This window comes from Mustelus asterias, chromosome 18, assembly GCF_964213995.1.
Source record: "Mustelus asterias chromosome 18, sMusAst1.hap1.1, whole genome shotgun sequence".
NCBI classification, from domain to species: domain Eukaryota; kingdom Metazoa; phylum Chordata; class Chondrichthyes; order Carcharhiniformes; family Triakidae; genus Mustelus; species Mustelus asterias.
The window spans coordinates 62,701,449-62,717,694 of NC_135818.1; the positions used below are offsets into that span (position 1 = coordinate 62,701,449).

General features: G+C 44.3%; 1 protein-coding gene across 1 annotated transcript in view; it reads left to right on the forward strand.

Moving 5' to 3' along the window:
• Positions 1-16,246, forward strand: part of mdga2a (MAM domain containing glycosylphosphatidylinositol anchor 2a) — a 589,650-nt gene that overhangs the window by 9,960 nt on the left and 563,444 nt on the right. Inside the window, exon 3 of the mRNA XM_078233125.1 lies at positions 8,241-8,415. Within this exon, the coding sequence (XP_078089251.1) occupies positions 8,241-8,415 (175 nt within the window). The remainder of the gene's footprint in view (positions 1-8,240; positions 8,416-16,246) is intronic.

A 16,246-nucleotide genomic window follows, 5' to 3' on the forward strand; every position in this document is an offset into this window, starting at 1 on the left:
TCCAGTAGCAATGATCTATCACTAATTTCCCATAGTGGTTTTCCAGTAGCAGTGATCCATCATTAGGTTCCTGTGGTGGTAACCCAGTAGCAGGGGGTCTATAATGCACCCTGTCAATAAAGGGATCAATAATGCACCCCAGTCCCTGCGGTGCCCAGCGGGCATGGAAGGTGTTACCACCAATTGGGCTTCAATCAGGGAGTCCAGATTCAAGCAGGCCAACTTCAATTGCCTGATTAAAGTCATCACACCAAATTGACTCTCAGATTTGTCTTGGCTCCCCAATCATCTCCCTTCCGTCCGGGAATGACGGAAAGCTGCTGAAGCCGGGAGTGTTTTCCGGGATGTTAACTGTGCACAGGAATGTAGTGGCCCGTCTAGTTTCAAATCTTCTGAATTTGGCAATTCCTTCCCCGAAAGGCAGCTCGGAATCAGTATAATTCGGAACTGATATTGAAGCTGATAAAACCAGCCATCCTACCTCTTTATAGAATTTGGCCAAAAACACTGTTTAGAAAAAGGTCTGATTTTTTTTTGAAGGGAATGCTGTATCCAGAAGCATCTGGCTCTTTGTTAGCTCTGATTGCGTGTCATTCTGTTTGGAATATTAATGCTGATTTTGGTGCACCATGCTTCAGATTCAATTGCCTCGGGCAGCTGCAAATGCTCAGCACCTGGAGACTACACGGATAAAGGAAACAACAGCATTTCTCACCACATAAGCATGTACCAAATATATTCATGCCCCTGTTTCATCCATCAGGAGAAGCCTTTCAATGTTAACCTTCGAAGAGAAGAATTATATTCTCCCGTTAATGAATTTGTAAGGCAAAAACTCCAAGGGACCAAATTGACATCCATCACGACAGGTGCCAAGGAGTTGTCCTTTATTTCAGTAATCAGAGTGCAGTGAAGTATTCGGAAGCTGACAGTGTTAGGCTGGTGCTTCTTACGAAATTTAAGTGCCTATGAGTACCCTGTTTCAGCACTCCCCCCATTTGAATCGATTGGATTTTTTTCAGACCCTCTTAAGTTTACAGCAAGGTCGATAATGTGCTCCAAGATGATCGTGGCACTGCCTCGATTTGGGTACTAAAGTATTAAAACTGAGATGAGGAGGAACCACTTCTCGCAGAGGGTGGTGAATTATTTGTGGAGCTCACTGCCCCATAACGCGGTGGAATCTGAATCATTAACTGGTTTCAAGAAGGAGATAGATAGATTTCTGATTATTTTAAATGAGATAAAGGGAACATATGGGGAACAGGGAGGGAAGTGGATTTCAGACCAGGAAGAGATCAGCCATGACTTGATTAAATGGCGGAGCAAACTCAAAGGGCTGAATTTGCCTATAATTCTGCTCCTAATTCCTATGTTCCCTTTTAGCTTTGGAGCCACAAGTGGCCTATTCTGCAACAAATGCAAACTGCTCAGAAATAGAAGGGGCCAGCACTCCATGAGTAATCAGGTCATTCTCAATTATGGCAACGGATCTAAAGATGTGCGGGTTAGGTTGATTGGCCAAGCTAAATTGCCTCATGGGCACAGGCTTGGAGGGCCGAAGGGCCTGTTCCTATGCTGTCATTTTCTTTGTTCTTTGTCAGGGGAATTAGCGGGGTAAATACGTAGGGTTGCGTGGATAGGGCTTGGGTGGGATTGTTGTTGGTGCAGGTTCGATGGGCCAAATGGCCTCCTTCTGCACTGCAGGGATTCTATGATATTACGCACATTCCCATGTCAATTACCCTGGCGACTTCCAGGATTCCTTCAACCCATTGTAGTGAACAGTATCGTTGTCACTTGAACAGTTGCAGCGATAACTGATGGGAATCAAAAATCTGCTGTGAAGTCTTGGATCATGTGATCAACAATTCAAACAAAGACAAATCCTGAGGTGAGGTACAGTGTGCGCTTCCACTGGAATCAAAGTGCAGTACACCATCTGTGCTCATGGGAGTGCTGCAGTACACGCTTGCCAAAGTCGTCAAGACTGTGCTCCTTACTCTGCGGTCAGTAGCGAAGCGATCACCACTGACCTTCAGTAAAGCTGTGCTTATAGATTTAGTGATCCCTCTGGCGTGTCATCCTTCTCTCTCTTGATATGCAGCTGATTCTGTTGTCGTTGAGCTGCAGTGAAATTATCCAACACATAAGCAACCAATCATATTAAATAATTCTCATAGGCAGCAAATCAGGAAATGCAAAGCACTAATAGTCAAATCAGATTTTCAAACGTTTTACGGAGGGCAAAATAAAAATTGGGACATACACATTGTTTAAAGTTTATGTATTAGTGTCACAAGTAGGCTTACATTAACACTGCAATGAAGTTTCTGTGAAAATCCCCTCGTCGCCACACTCCGGCATCTGTTCGGGTACATTGAGGGAGAATTTAGCATGGCCAATGCACCTAACCAGCACATCTTTCAGACTATGGGAGGAAACCGGAGCACCTGGAAGAAACCCATGCAGACATGGGGAGAACGTGCAGACTCTGTACAGACAGTGACTCAAGCCGGGAATCGAGCCCGGGTCCCTGGCGCTGTGAGGCAGCAGTGCTAACCACTGTGCCATCCATTGGGTTAAAGTAGAAGCTGAAAGATAATGAGCAAGCTTTTGAAACAAAATGAATTATTTTAAAAGTTTAAAAAACTCTCGCATTTCACCACAAAAGAAGAAGCTAACAAAATTCCACACAATTTTCTGGATCAGATTGTTTGTTCGACAGAAATTATTACTCGGATCGTCATTAAATCCTCATGTGAACTGGGATTAACTTTTGATGGGGTTTCCGTAAGTGATATTCATGCAGTAAAGGGGACATTCTCACCAAACCAGTTGATTTTGCTGATTGGTTGTAATTTTGGGGAGATAATGTAGCCTGTGACAGGGCAGTGAATGACAGACCTCAACTTCAGGATTCATGCATCAATCTACGCTTGTGTTAAATGCTGAAGCTGCAGTCAGTTTTAGAATTGTAGGATCCCAACAATGCAGAAGGAGGTCATTTGAGAACTGACTCTGGCAGAGTATCTTATCCAGACACTCTTCCTGGCCCTATCCACGTAACCCCATCGAATCCCTGGAACCCACACATCTTTGGGGCAATTTAGCATGGCCAATCCACCTAACCTGTATATCCTTGGATGCTAAGGGGCAATTTAGCATGGCCAATCCACCTAACCTGTATATCCTTGGATGCTAAGGGGCAATTTAGCATGGCCAATCCACCTAACCTGTATATCCTTGGATGCTAAGGGGCAATTTAGCATGGCCAATCCACCTAACCTGTATATCCTTGGATGCTAAGGGGCAATTTAGCATGGCCAATCCACCTAACTGCACATCTTTGAAGGGTAATGGCAGTAAACACTGATGCCTCACTGAAAACACGTACAAATTTCAGGTCGAAATTTTATGAATATTTGCCAAGTTTTGTAGATGCCAGTGGCTCTTTAGTTGACATGACAGCAATGATTCATATTTGAATAAATATATTTGGATGCAATGAACTTATCAAAACCATTTCTCACTCTGCTCTTTGCTGCAAATTAAATTTATATTGGCCTTGAATGCGTGCATTCCATACAATTGTACTTAAACTTACAGTATTGCTGATCAGATAGGTGCAAAATTATCAACTGCTCTGAGCCAGATCACTCAGTACTATTGCCCAGCTGCCACTAGTTCACCACCCCAATACCCTCCAGTATCCCCATGTGGTGACCCAATTTAGCCTATAGCTACATGGATGCTGAAGTATCATCCCACACCAAGTCCTCACGGCTGAATAAGTGAGGATTCCAGGAACGCTGTAAATCTATTTCATGTCATCACTGCTTGTCATAATTATATGGACATACTACTCAAAATCTGTTTGCCAAAACCCATTTATATTCACTCAGTTCATTTCCTGTCAGTTATCAGTTGTACCGATCTGTTTTATGTCAGAATCTTACAATAATGCTGTTTTTAAAAAAAATTACCATTCTGCTTATCCGACATCCAGTACAGAATGAACAGAAATTTCCTCTGATGAAATATTGGGAAGACCGAAGCCATTGTTTTCAGTCCCGCTCCAACCTCTCTGATCCTTAGTGACTGGCTCCATCCCTCTCCCTGGCAACAGTCCGAGATTATCCAGTCTGTTCACAGCCTTGTTGTGATATTTGATCCTGAGATGAGCTTCCCATCTCACGTTCATCACTGAGACTGTCTATTTGTACCTCTGCAAAGTCACCCGATTCTGTTTCAGCTGATCTGCTCCAGAAACTCACATTCGTGCCTTTGTTTTCTCCAGACCGGACTACTCCGACACACACCTGGCTGGTCTCCCACACTCTCCCATTCACAGACTTGAAACCATCCAAAGCTCTACTATCTGTGTGTGAGCTTACAGCAAGCCTCATTTCCCTGTCACTCAAACTGCTTGCTGAGCTACATTGGCTCCTGGTCCGGCAGACCTTAAAATTCCCATCTTGTTTTCAAATCCCTCCGAGGCCTAACTCCTTCCTACCTCTGTAAACTCCTCAAGTTCCACAACCCACTGAGATATCTGTGCTTCTCAAATTCTGGCCTCTTGTGCTTTCCCGAGTGTTATTGCTCCACCATTGGTAATCATGCCTTCAGGGCGGCACGGTGGCACAGTGGTTAGTATTGCTGCCTCACAGCTCCAGGGACCTGGGTTAAATTCCAGTCTTGGATAACAACTCTGTGTGAAGTCTGCACATTCTCCCCGTGTCTGCGTGGGTTTCCTCTGGCTGCTCCAGTTTCCTTCCATAGTCCGAAAGACATGCTGGTTAGGTGCAATGGCCGTGCTAAATTCTCCCTCAGTGTACCCGAACAGGCGCCGGAGTGTGGCGACTAGGGGATTTTCACAGTAACTTCACTGCAGTGTTAATGTAAGCCTACTTGTGACACTGATAAAATAAATAAAATAGTTGGCTGGGCCACCAGCTCTGGAATTCTCTCCATTCACCTCCTCATCTCTCTATTTCACTTCCTTTCTTTCAGACACCCTTTCATATTTGCTTTTGATCCACCAGAAGGAACTCTTGCAGACAATAAAATAAAACAAGACTTACTCCAACTTATAAATCAAAGAAAATGGTTTAATAAAGAAACTTCATTACTCCAACATTTGAGGCCTCACCCTGGACCATTCCAAGCTCCCACAAACCCCAGCAGCTTCTTATTTATACTGTGTCAGCTGGTCAGCTGACCACCACATCATTTTGTCATTGGTTACATAGTTTACTGGGTCAGCTGACCCTTACAGCATGTTGCCATTGGTCACTCTACAACAAATGCAATGTTACCATTGGTTACATTCCAACATTTGCCTCTCGGACCAAAGTTTTGGTCATCTAACCTAGTCTTTTTCTGTAGCTCGGTGTCCTCCCTTGTTTTATAATGCTGCTGTGAAGCAACATGAGATATTTAGAGATGTTTATTAGTGTGGGAAAGCTCCATTGCTGAAGTCAGTGTATATTCTTCTGCTGTAATATACAATGTTTTTGCTACAGTTTAGTGGCCGCACTAGCAGCAGGCATAAATCCTATAATGGTCGCTAAACCTCACAACAGGCCCAAAATGGGGATTTGCACCAACTAGATTTTAGGTTAGTCCCTGTCCCACCTCCGATGACACAATCAAGGTCATGCCCAGGAAGGGCTTGAGCCTGATTAGCATATTTTACAATAAATTTGCATGTAATTATAGGGGCGAACACAGCGACTTCCGCCGTTTCTGCACCGTCCCATCCAGCCGGCATCATTGCCAGTGCATATCACCATTGGCTTCCCGAAAGGAAAACCAGCCATGATAATCATGCCGGGGGCACACAGCTGAGTATAGCCCCCCGGTGAGGGACATGGTCAAGCAGTGCCCTGGCATTGTTCCCTGGCACCCTGGCACTGCCCCCTCAACCTGGCACTGCCAAGGGTAGACCCTCAGGGGTGCCACTTTGAGGGGGTTTTCCTTATGTGTGGTGATGGTGAGGGGGGCGTTGGGGGGGGGGGGGCGGAGGGGGCATGCTCCGATGCCTGTGTGGGAATGCCCCAATACTTGTGTGTGGGGGGAAGGAGAGTGCCCTGACACTTGTGTGGGTGGTTGGGGGGGGGGAGATGGGGGGTTGGTGGGGGAGGGGGGGGGCGGTCACCCTGATGCTTGTGGGAGAATCCTCCATGTCTGTGAGGTGTGGGAGCTAGTTTATTTGTGGCGCTGATTGGGGCATCCATTAAAGGGTGACCTAATGTCTGTGGAAGCGGCCTTGTCGGTTCTATCAGGCCCCGTCCTGCCAGTGTGACGGCGCAAACCACGCCCCCAAAATTGTCAGAAAATTTGGAATGAAAACCCGACGGTGCAATTGGAGCGAAACGGACCTGTTTTCAGTCTGAACCTGACAGATTTTGGGAAAATTCCAGCCTCTGTATTCCAAAGTAAAGGCATTTGGAATCCAAAGCAGGCACAGATCTATTGCATGCCCTGCCTCTTATCTTTCTGTATTATTTTTTTAATGATCAACTAGAATGTGGAACTCTTAAACAAAATGAAAGTGGTTTGCCTGAACCAGGTTCTGAGTGATGATGAGCCTGTGTTACTGATGCAACAGCCTGACACAAGAAGAAATGTAATGGGAAATTGAAATACGAGTACTCGAGGTTTAGAACCAGTAAATTCCTCCCTACTAATAACTCTGCATTTATTAGTATTTTAAGTAAAGTGGATTTTACCCATCCAAATACACCACAGTGAAAATCACTTAGAGATCAGCAGGACTTAATGGGTTGATGTCATCTAAATCTGGAGTAAAAGCCTGCTGATATTTCAATACACTTTTCCACTCAGGAAATGTTTAAAGTAAACTTATCGTTCTCGGCTGAGAGTCCATACCCCAGGCACAGTTTTCTAGGTCACATTCTAGGTGATGCTTGCGAAAGAAGGGATTGTCACCAATAGATCTCAAATCAAGGATGGAATTTTCTGATTTTTTTTCTTTCAAAGGGCACGATCTTACTGGCCGTTCATGCCACGGTCCCGCTGCAGCAAGGTCGGAGAATTTGGCGGCTGGCCTGATCTCCGTTCACTACCGCGGGATAGGAAAATCCCGCCGGCATTAACGGTGATAAGATTCCAGCAAAAGTCTCAACTCGAACAGAAAAAGTGGAGTGTAGCCCCGTCAGCTGTGCTGACAGCTTCTCCCACCATGTGTTTGAACTTTTGATGAAAGTAAAAGCAAGAGGCAGAGGTCTCAGGATGTCATACTGGTGGGGCTGGGGTCCCAGAATCTCATACTAGCGGGGCAGGCATCCCAGGGTGTTGCGCTGGTGGGGCTGGGGTCCCAGGATGTCATACTGGTGGGGCAGGGGTCCCAGAATCTCATACTAGCGAGGCAGGGGTCCCGGGATGCCATGCTGGTGTCCCAGGATGTCATGCTGGTGGGGCTGGGGTCTCAGGATGTGATACTGTTGGGGCAGGAGTCCCAGAATGCCATGGTGGGGCTGGGATCCCAGGATGCAATACTGGTGGGGCAGTATGATTCCATGATTCTCTCAGAACAAGCACTGGCATTAGTCTGAACTGTACTCCTAGGCTGAGCGGTTTGCTTGGAGCATGAGGGTTAATGTTCCATGCCTATATCATATAATGGTGGGTGCACTGAGCACCATCTTTAATGAGGGATCCATGCCCACCCCTTGCCAGGGGCTCCTCAAACCTGTCCAGTCGCCCAATAGCTCTGCACCGGTTGCTTTTGGAGTTGGTGTGAGGTACAAAGGGTTAACACAGCAGGAGAAATCAGTGGTACTCTGAGGAATTAGTGTTGCTTGAGTGGGTATAATTGCTTCAGAAGCCAGACTCCAAGAAAGGCAGCACAGCTGGTATTCAACAGTCTGAGCTGAGGAAGAATGCTGAATTTTGAAATGCTTTACCAATTGCCCAATGCCTCCTCCCATTGGTGACAGCGGGACTGGAAAATCACCCGGCGGGAATGACTGGAAAATTCCACCCTCAGGATTTTTGACCATGTTCTAGGTTTTGTCAGTACAGTAAGATTTTATTCATGCTTTGCAACACAATTGTCCATAAAATGTTTAGATTCCCTATTATTGCCTAGTTGCCATATATATGACAGATGCTAAATAATTCCGAAACCTATGTGATTAATTGGTAGGCTCTTTTTCTGTGCTTTCTGCCTTCAGTGCACTATGTAATAACCATCTCTAATGATGCTTGCTCAGATCAGATGGACCAAAACAGCAGGAAGTGCCTCTGACAGGTTCCACGATAACAGTGTCTTCAATGAGACCCTGAGGATCACAAGAATCCAGCGACACCAGGGAGGCCGTTACTACTGCAAAGCTGACAATGGCTTGAGCACCCCTGCAATCAAGTCCATCAGAGTAGACGTATACTGTAAGTAACCAGTGGTGCATTGACACTTTTCAGACACCACGTCAAGCACAGTTTCAAATCTGGCAAAGTTCACCCATTGCTTTGTACACATGTGTAGCTACAATTGGGAAAGGACAGAGGCCGTATTGCTTAACGAAGAAATGCAAGAGAAAACCAATCGAGTTGACAATATTATCGACTAAACTGATTTTCTATCTCCTGCTGGTTAAATGTTGTTGCACTGGGAGCCTCCTGCGACTGATAGGGATGTGTTGCATATGTGAGAGGGCCTAATGTAGTCACGCAAGGGGCCCTCCATGGGGAATGGGGTGCTCATACAAGAACCAGCCTCTCGAACCAACAGCCACCCTGGTGGCCTTGTCACAGGTCATGAGCACCCCTTGCTACTGTCAAAATACCAACAATGGTGAGAAGAAGGCCTTAAGTGGTCATTATTTGGCCCAAGGACACCCAGCACCTACCTCGCCATTGGTAAAATACCAGCAAAGGTGGCAATTGATGGGCATAATATCATCTGCCATTGTACCCCATCACCACCGCACCCCCCCCCCAAACTCTATCCACTAACTTACCTTTGTTGACCTATCTGAAGTATACCTATAGCATTTCTGCTGCTTTTGAAGATATTTCCCTTGACCTATTTTTCTGTTTGTCAATTAAACCAAAATGTTACTCATTTTAATTTTGTAATTTTGTTTTCTTGTCTCTCCACTCAGTTGTGAAATTATTGCAGCGGTGCCCCTCTGTAATTTAACTGAACGAAGAACTGGAAACTTTTTACATTCACTCCCAGCAAAGTGTGACTTGAAAATGATTTTGAGTGCAGTCATTTGGCTGACGATCTGATGATATGAACAGACTGACCACATTACAGTCACACTTTCTCTGCTCTGGATGGTCCTGTTTCCTAATCTCCAACAGGACTAACTCAAACAGAGCAACAATTCTAGAGCAAAACGCTTGTCTTAATGCTACCTTGTTGAAAGTTGAGGCTATAATGTGACATGTAAAAGAAACATAGGAAATAGGAGCAGGAGTAGGCCATTCGGCCCTTCGTGCCTCATCGGCCATTCAACATGATCATGGCTGATCCTCTATCTCAACACCATACCCTCACACTCTCCCCATACCCCTTGACACCTCTAGGGTCCAGAAATACAACTATTCCCTTCTTCAATATATTCAGTGACTTGTCCTTCACGGTCTTCTGTGGTAGAGAATTCCATAGGTTTGCCACTCTCTGAGTGAAGAAATTTCTCCTCATCTCAGTCCTAAATGTCCTATCCCGTATCCCGTTTTTTCTTCATTCATGGGACTTGGGCGTTGCTGGCTGGCCAGCATTTATTGCCTATCCCTAGTTGCCCAAAGGCAGTTGAGAGTCTACCACATTGCAGGCTCTGGAGTCACATGTAGGCCATACCAGGTAAAGATGGCAGATTTCCTTCCCTAAAGGACATTAGTGAACCAGATGGGTTTTTCTGACAATCAACAGTGGTTCCATGGTCATCAGTAGATGCTGAACTCCAGATTTTAAAAAAAATTGAATTCAAATTCCACTATCTGCCGTGGCAGGATTCAAACCCGGGTCCCCAGAACATTCGCTGAGTTCCTGGATTAATATTCTAGTGATAATACCACGAGGCCACCACCTCCCTCCTGAGACTGTGACCCCTTGTTCTAGACTCACCCAGCCAGAGGAAACAATATCCCTGCATCCAGTCTGTCCAACCCTGTCAGAATTTTCTACATTTTAATGAGATCCCCTTCTCATTCTTCTAAGTTTCAGTGAATACAGGCCCAGTCAACCCAAACTCTCCTCATATAACAATCCTGCCATCCCAGTAATGTTACTGATTTATATTTGTTCCACAACTATGAGGTACAATGTTTAACAATTTTGCCAGGAATGATGGTCCAGTAGGTAAGGAAATGACTAGCAATGTGACCCAAGTATATAAGGATTTGATGTATCCATTTGACATTGCTTTCTCCACCATTTTAATACATTTACTAATACATTTAAAATAAATTAGTTCATGTCACTGTTGAAACAGCAGACAAAAGAATATATATTTAGAACCATAGATGCTGACAGCACGGAAAGATGTTATTTTGACCGTTGTGCCAGCAGAACTCTACACTATTGCCACTGCGACAGCCTTCTCATTCTGTGTTCCAACGACTCTCTGTATAAAGACAATTTTACTAACCGCTCTCCTTACAGTGAATTAATGAGTTCTTTTCAATGACTTCCCAGCACCTTTACCACTCACTTCACCCTTACATTGGCAAGTGGTGAAATAAACGATGATGACTAGATTAAGATAGAAGCTAAAGTCATGATAAACATTCTTTAATGCATTATTTAAAAAATGCTTGGATTCTTTTTTTTAATCATAGTGGAGAAACTTGACATTCAATTCCTCTGAAATGAGCTTTTCAGCAGCATTCTTTGTTCACCGTAGCCTGGTGTTCTGATTTTCTGCTGGTCTATTTGAAGCAGTCGCAATAGTTTCAGTGGAGCCGTGGTTTCAAAGTAAAGATCTTATTTTAATGTCGTTATTGATATTTATTTGGTCCGAACTCTGGTTCAATAATTTAATTTGATTTGATTTATTATTGTCACATGTATTAGTATACAGTGAAAAGTATTGTTTTTTGCACGTTATACAGACAAAGCATACCGTTCATAGAGAAGGAAGGGAGAGAGTACTGATTGTTGTGTTACAGTCATAGCTAGGGTATAAAGAAAGGTCAACTTAATGTGAGGTAGGTTCATTCAAAAGTCCGACGGCAGCAGGGAAGAAGCTGTTCTTGAGTCGGTTGGCACGTGACCCCAGACTTTTGTATCTTTTTCCCGACAGAAGAAGATGGAAGAGAGGGTGTCCGGGGTGCGTGGGGTCCTTAATTATGCTGGCTGCTTTTCCGAGGCAGCAGGATGTGTAGACAGAGTCAATGGATGGGAGGCTGGTTTGCGTGATGAGGGTGCCCAGCAGTGATCATGAAGTTAGCGCCTGTGATTTTTCCCCAAAAATACCTAAGTGCCCAACCAGCGGAAATATAGGAGTTTTCTGGGAGTGCCGGGGTGCCAGGCTGACCGTGCCAGGCTGGCACTCCCCAAGGGACATCCACATCCTGCCCCCTATCTCCCGGAGCGGGGCCTTCAATGGCCTCTGGTGCCACCAGCGAGGCCATCACGCTTGGTCCCTGTTGATAGGGACCGTATGTGATCCCCTTACACCCTTCACCGACGGGGACAGCAACTTTAGCGAGCCTGGACAATTGAGTCCCGGGTTCGCTAAAAAGATACGAATCAGTTTGAGCATATTGTAATCAGCCTCGCGCTGTTCCCCGGTGCGAGGCTGATTACGTCCAAAAAAATGAACCTGGAAAATCTCACCCAGTGTCTTCCAAAGACCAATTGCACCTCATTCAACAAGATGTAATTTTTCATGGGTTCTTGTATGAGTTCATGCAACTAGGCTAACGTTGTAAAAGTGACCGTTCTCATCCTTTCATAGATATCTTGTTGAATGTAGCCTGGGGGAATGGCAACAACATCAGTAGAAGTTCCAAATCACTGACATCAATCCACAAGTACAGATTCCCCATCGTCAGTTTCAGTGGTGTAATGGCAACAAATGCTGAAAGCTTTGTTAAAATTCTCACTGTGAAACCTGGGCCAATATTAAACCTCCCAACCTTTTCAACCCCAATGAATGTAGTCCCGGTACCGTCAATCTCTTTTCATAACTGCTGTCCCACACCCCTGGCATTGTTCTGGTGAATCAAGACTCATCCATCCTGTATCATTTCAATGTCATCACAACAATAGCTAAAGCTGCTATTTTCAGTGCCCAGTTTCGTACAACTGTATCAGGACTTTGTCCCTCCTGTTTCTATGTTTCTAGTTACACAGTGCAAAATAACATCTCTTTTATTCATCCACACCCTTCAGCTTCTTTTCATTGAATGCAAAATGTCATTCCTTGCTTCCCTGCCCAAATTTATCCCCATTAAATTATAGATGCTAGCTTGTCTCTGTTTTCCTGAAGTCCTGTGGCTGTTTGCCTACTTTTGAGTCTTCAGCAGGTTTTGAAATGGGGCTCCCTTTGTTCAATGTACAATGAATGAGCAAAGGTGGACTCATCCCTCATGCCTGGGTTACACAGTCTCGACGACAGTGACGAAGGAGCAGCGCTCCGAAAGCTAATGGTATTTGCTACCAAATAAACCTGTTGGACTTTAACCTGGTGTTGTTCAAACTCTTACTGTGTTCACCCCAGTCCAACGCCGGCAACTCCACATCATGATTACACAGTCTCTCCAATGTAAGCAAAAACACATTTGGTTCTGATCTATTGAATCAACTTCCTACCCATGAGCTAGTATGTCTGATGTATGAATTTTTCAAACGAGTCTCCTATGAGACACTTTTATTCTTTGAAAATCCATATACATGGCGCTTACTTAATTTCCCCTCAGCCATTTAATCGGTCAAATAAGCTTTGAATAGATTTTTCAAAAAAGAACATAAGGCAAAAAGCCAGGGGCAGGAGTAGACCACATGGCTTCTGGAGCCTGTTCTACTGTTAAATCACATCATGGCTGATCTTTTGTCTCAACTCCATTTTCCCGCCTACACCCAGCATCCCATGTTTCTCAAGTGAACAAAATTGTGTCAGTGTTGGAGCATCCATGACCCTCTGGGGGAGAAAATTCCAAGATTCACAACCCTCTGAGTGAAGACATTTCTTCTCATCTCCACCTAACCGTTTGTCTTGAGATGAAGCACCCATGTTCTAGATCCCACGTCAGGGGAAACAACTCTCAGGGCAGAATTCTCCCATCCCACCCGTAGTGGGTTCGGTGGCGGGTGGGGGGTGGAGCATCCAGCGGGAGCCACAAAAAAATCAGGAACCCACCGTCGTAAAAACAATTCTCCCAAAGGTGAGCTAATGGCGGGTTGGTTCTCTTGTTGCCCTAGTGGCGTGAACGACATTCATATTCATTTGGCCAACAGTGACATTGGACTGACTGGGGTACCCAGTTTCCCAATTTTAAAAATTCATTCTAAGGACATGGGTGTCATTGGCTGGCCAGCATTTATTGCCCATTCCTAGTTGCCTGAGGGCTGTTAAGAGTCAACCACATTGCTGTGGCTCTGGAGTCACATGTAAGCCAGACCAGGTAAGGATGGCAGATTTCCTTCCCTAAAGGACATTAGTGAACCAAAATGGTTTTTCCAACAATCGACAATGGTTTCATGGTCAATTCTTAATGGTAGATTCTTAACTCCAGATATTTTTTATTGAATTCACATTCCACCATCTGCCATGGTGGAAATTGAATTCAATTGTGTTCGAACCCGGATGTTCCCCAGAATATTAGCTGAGTTTCTGGATTATAGTCGAACAGTAATACCACTAGGCCATCACCACCCCTGCAATCCCATTGCTGAATGCAGATTTTAGAATCCCCAAATCCTTGCAGGAGTTTGCATATGGATCAATAATTGGCATTGTGAACAAAGCTTTCTCTATCCCCTCCTTTGTCATCTCTCCGCAGCCTGACGCACATATCATCAGGACTGAGTGACTCACCCATCCTGTGTTCTCATTTTTTTTCCCCGAACCAATTTCTTTTGGATAATTATCTCCAACAATTATTGTAGACTCATTTCAGGTGTCAAGGGAACAGGGTAAATATTTGAGTGCTAATTTCAGAAATAATTGTTTATGGACTATGAAAGCAAAAGCTCATTTTTCAGATGCCTGATAATTACATCGAATCAATATGTCCCAGAGTTTGAATGGTGATGGTATTGGTTAGTCTCAGACTGAACATGAAGATTTATTTGAAAAGCATTTTATTCACCAGACTTCAAGGGCAGAGCTTTTTGTAGTGGGCAGGGGCAGACCATAATCGGGTCCGTTGACCTTGGGTGGGAATTTCCGTCCTTGCGGCGAGCACGACCAGAAAATCCCATCAAAATATATTTTAATGTTTGTGTCAAATAACAGGAGTAACTGTATTCAAGACTGATCCATTACTTGTGAAATACTTTGAAACACATTGAGGTTGTGATAATGCAGTATATAAATTTTCATATAAATATTTATTGTTTTGGATATTTGGATAGCCAGAAGCCTTTTCATAGGGTGGAAGAGTCAATTACTAGTGGGCATAGGTTTAAGGTGCGAGGGGCAAGGTTTAAAGGAGATGTACAAGACAAGTTTTTTACATAGAGAGTGGTGGGTGCCTAGAACTTGCTGCCGGGGGAGGTAGTGGAAGCAGATATGATAGTAACTTTTAAGGGGTGTCTGGACAAATACATGAATAGGATGGGAATAGAGGGATATGGTCCCCAGAAGAGTAGGGGGTTTTAGTTCAATCAAGCAGCATGGTTGGTGCATGCTTGGAGGGCCGAAGGGCCTGTTCCTGTGCTGTAATTTTCTTTATTCTTTGTTCTTTGTTCTTTGATTTGACATGGAGATTGATTTTAATTCCATGTGGGCCAGCAGTGCAATCAGGTAATGACTGATTTGCAGCAGCAGATGAGTTCATGACAATCTTAATCAGTAGGCTTCATGAACACTGTGTTACCTACCCAGAACAGTGAGAAAAAGGCAACCAACACTTGCAAATTGAGTATTATTAATGCTGAGCTTCACAAGATATTTACATTTTAAAATCTGTCCTTTAACTTAAAATGAAACAGAATGTTCTGAATAGGGGGATGCTATGGTCATAATCAAAGCCTCCGCTCAGAGACAGGCCGACGTGATCTGGCTACCATTGGGAAGAAACTCAAACAAAAGCCTAATGAAATATCAAGTGACAGTTTCAATACGTTTGCACTATAGCTCACAGCAAAGGGATAGCTGCTTTGTGAGACACAGGGAGAGAGAGAGAGACATGAATTAAATACTGCTGTGTGAAGAGCAGAGAAAGATTGTTTTATGCTGGCAACCAAGCAGAATACTTGTAAGAGTTGGTTTTCTGTTTGAAAAGAATGGGACTTTTAGTGATTTAAGGAGTCATCATGGTGGATCTTGCTGGAGAAGGTCAAGTCTGCATTATCCAGACTGAGAAGAACAATTTTGGAATGGCATTGGAAATTTTGACCGAGAGTGGAAAGGAGAAGTGGTCCTGCTGGAAAGCTGGGAGTGACTTGAGACTGATTCTTGTATTGCTACACATCTGCCGGCAGTGTGGGATACAGTGAAATGGGATTGTGAGAAGTATCTTGAGTGCATTAATTTGTTGGAGTGAAAGCATCTTTCTTTTAGTTGGTGTATTATTCATCTGTTAAGTAATGTTTGATCTGAACCAATTGTTCAATATGTTGATGTTGGTTTGTTTGTCACTGTAAGAGTCATAAAATGTGAAATCTTGTCCTTGAGTTATTTTAGTTGGTCATTGGGAAATTCATCTCTTTCAAAAAAGTTATCGGAGTCTGTGGGGATTGTAACAAGGGGTTCTGAGACTGTCTCGTGGCAGGGAAGCCTGGCATGGTCTGAGGCAGGTGAGACCTAATCACTTTTTGTGGGGCCCAGAAGAGCAATGTTGCTCCTTTTCTCCCCACAAAGGAAAATGCAAGAATGGTTATCTTAGATGGTGTCTTCAAATCTCTGGCCTCTGGTAGACCCTCAGTGGCTCCAGAAGCTTCCTCACTTAGTTGGCAGTCATAAATAGCAACCTGTGTTCAATCATGCCCTGATATGTATGTTTAAGAAGGTGCTGTGCCAGGTTCGGGCAGCAGTTTCGCTGCTTGTCCAGAATTACCGCCAACAATCACAATGGCAAGACTGGTCACTCACCTGGTGCA